The 2,500-nt window shown below is 36.2% G+C and overlaps 1 protein-coding gene across 3 annotated transcripts in view; it reads right to left on the bottom strand.

Annotated features, from left to right (window-relative positions):
- Positions 1 to 2,500, bottom strand: part of LOC307269200 (phosphatidylinositol-binding clathrin assembly protein) — a 93,954-nt gene that overhangs the window by 45,481 nt on the left and 45,973 nt on the right. For all 3 annotated transcript variants that reach the window (XM_080052056.1, XM_080052057.1, XM_080052058.1), the window contains one exon: positions 1,967 to 2,008. In XM_080052056.1, coding sequence (XP_079908182.1) covers positions 1,967 to 2,008 — 42 coding nt within the window. The remainder of the gene's footprint in view (positions 1 to 1,966; positions 2,009 to 2,500) is intronic.

Raw genomic sequence — 2,500 nt, 5'->3', positions numbered from 1 at the left:
TGACAATTAAAACAAAACCAGCATCCATTGAGTCTATTCCCTTGGAGTGACGCAGTGTTTGTATTTTCAGCCCTTTGTTCTCGCAATTATCATTATTTCTTTTGTGGCTTCGATTGCTCCAAAGGGGTTTTGATGAATCCGTGTGCTGAAAGTGTATTTAAACCAAGAAACTTTTTTTTTCTGTTGTTGGATCTATACAGGAGCGTTGAGAACAGGAAAAGAGAGAAAGCAGGAATATCAATGAAAACAAAGGGGAGTTGGCTAAGACTATACCATCAGGTTAGACCAGAAAAGCTGTGCGTAGTGGTTATATGAGTGGGCGGAGAGTGAGAGGGAGGGAGTGAGATGGTTAGAAGGGACACACAGGTATAATGTAGAGGGTGAAATAAAGGGCAAGTCGATGGTATGGAGTAATGAAACAACGTTAAGTGTTGAAGGAAAGTTATGTAAGAGACCAAAGTTTAACAAACGACCAGAATTGTAATACAAATTAAAATAAACATCCCCCCCGGCACCCAATGTGTATTTAGATATACAGCTCCAGAAAAAATTTAGAGACCAGTCTGGATTTTTCTTCAATCTTCATCTCTACATAACTTATTGAAAATGCTCTTAACCCATTGATGACTATGGCAATCTAGGATGCATGTCCTTAATGCCTGAGGGTTTTCTGAAAAAATAGTACGAATTGTCAAGTCTACCAAAACCTTAATATCTAAGCCTGTGTAGCACATAGAAACATGAAATAAAATACATTTAAAAGTTAAGGTTCACAGGTTTTATTTAAACATGCTCCCTTAGCGCTTACAAACCAACAAATATTTCTAAAAATCGTCAAAATTAGATGAATTAGAAAATTATTAAATATTGTTAATAAATAGATGCAATGTGTTGTGTGATTTTCGTCAGTAGTCTATAGTAGACCTTGATTCTGCGCACCAAACGCCACTAACTGTTCTGTCGCCGACATAGCTGGCGTATTTTTTTTATTATTTTGTTTTATTTTTTTATTTTTTTGATTGACATGATTTTCGGCAAACCACACAACTTTTGGGTGGTCACGTGGTCTTAAAAAAATCAACAAAGCCCACCTCATGTGTATTTGAACCAATGACAGTGCATTCTATGCTGGGAATGCCATGAAAATTAGATAAAGTAATAATGCTGCGCGACGCAGCATCAGGCAGGAGAGCCTATGTGGCATCACGCAGCAGCCGTCATCAATGGGTTAATGACAAAAAATGCATTGGAATTTGATAGAAATGTTGTCAGTAGTTTATATTATAAAAACCAAAATGTTCATTCTACTCAAACATATGCCTATAAATAGTACAAAATAGAGACAATGAACATTGAAGCAGTTAGGCTTTCAATCCATATATTATTGATTAAATATATGAATAAAATTATTACACTATTAGTAAAAAAAAAAAAAAATTCGCTCCATAATGTAATAAGTTGTTACATTATGGGCAAAAAGTTATTACGTTTTGGGCTCAGCATTTTGTAACAATTATCGACCGATCATTGCATTTTGGATTTTATTACATTTCCGGTTGTTGTTACATTTCGGGCTCGTAACAAACCAGATAATAAAGAAGAAAGGGAGGATGAGGAAGAGAGGGAGGATGAGAGAGAGAGAGAGAGGAAGAGAGAGAGAGAGAGAATGAGGAAGAGAGGGAGGATGAGGAAGAGAGGGAGGATGAGGAAGAGAGGGAGGATGAGGAAGAGAGAGAATGAGGAAGAGAGGGAGGATGAGGAAGAGAGAGAGGATGAGGAAGAGAGGGAGGATGAGGAAGAGAGGGAGGATGAGGAAGAGAGGGAGGAAGAGAGAGAGGGAGAGAATGAGGAAGAGAGAGAGAATGAGAGAGAGAGAGAGGATGAGGAAGAGAGGGAGGATGAGGAAGAGAGGGAGGATGAGGAAGAGAGAGAGAATGAGGAAGTGGAAGGTGAGATGTACACTGACCTGTGAGAGATCTGGGATGTCACCCTGATCTATTCCAACTTGCTGTCGTCAAAAACAAAATTAAATAAAAAAAATTAAATAAAAAAATTTAAAAAAATTAAAAAATTGGGGAAAGGTAGGTGGGATAAAATGGATAAAAAAAATAAAAAAAATAAATAAAAAAAATTAAATAAAATAACAATTGTGGGGAAAGGTAGGTGGGATAAAATGGATAAAGAAAATAAAAAAATAAAATAAAAAAAATATAAAATATAAAATAAAATAACAATTGTGGGGAAAGGTAGGTGGGATAAAATGGTGAATAAAAAAAATAAATAAAAAAGGTCCATTTGTAGAAAAATAAATAAATAAATAAATAAAATAAGATGAGAAAAAAAAAACAGGGGAATCATTACTTCATGCAGTGGCAGTGTGTCAACACAAACGACAACAGAAATAAACAAGGAAAAAATTTGGACATCTTGGATTGGTCGGACGGACGGACGGACCAACCAACCAATCCACAGAGTGAGTGACTGGCAGGTGATTGGACAG

This window comes from Ammodytes marinus, assembly GCF_949987685.1.
Source record: "Ammodytes marinus genome assembly, chromosome: 23".
NCBI classification, from domain to species: Eukaryota; Metazoa; Chordata; class Actinopteri; order Uranoscopiformes; family Ammodytidae; genus Ammodytes; species Ammodytes marinus.
The sequence above is the reverse complement of the archived record's forward strand: the minus strand, read 5'-3'. Positions and strand labels throughout refer to the sequence as shown.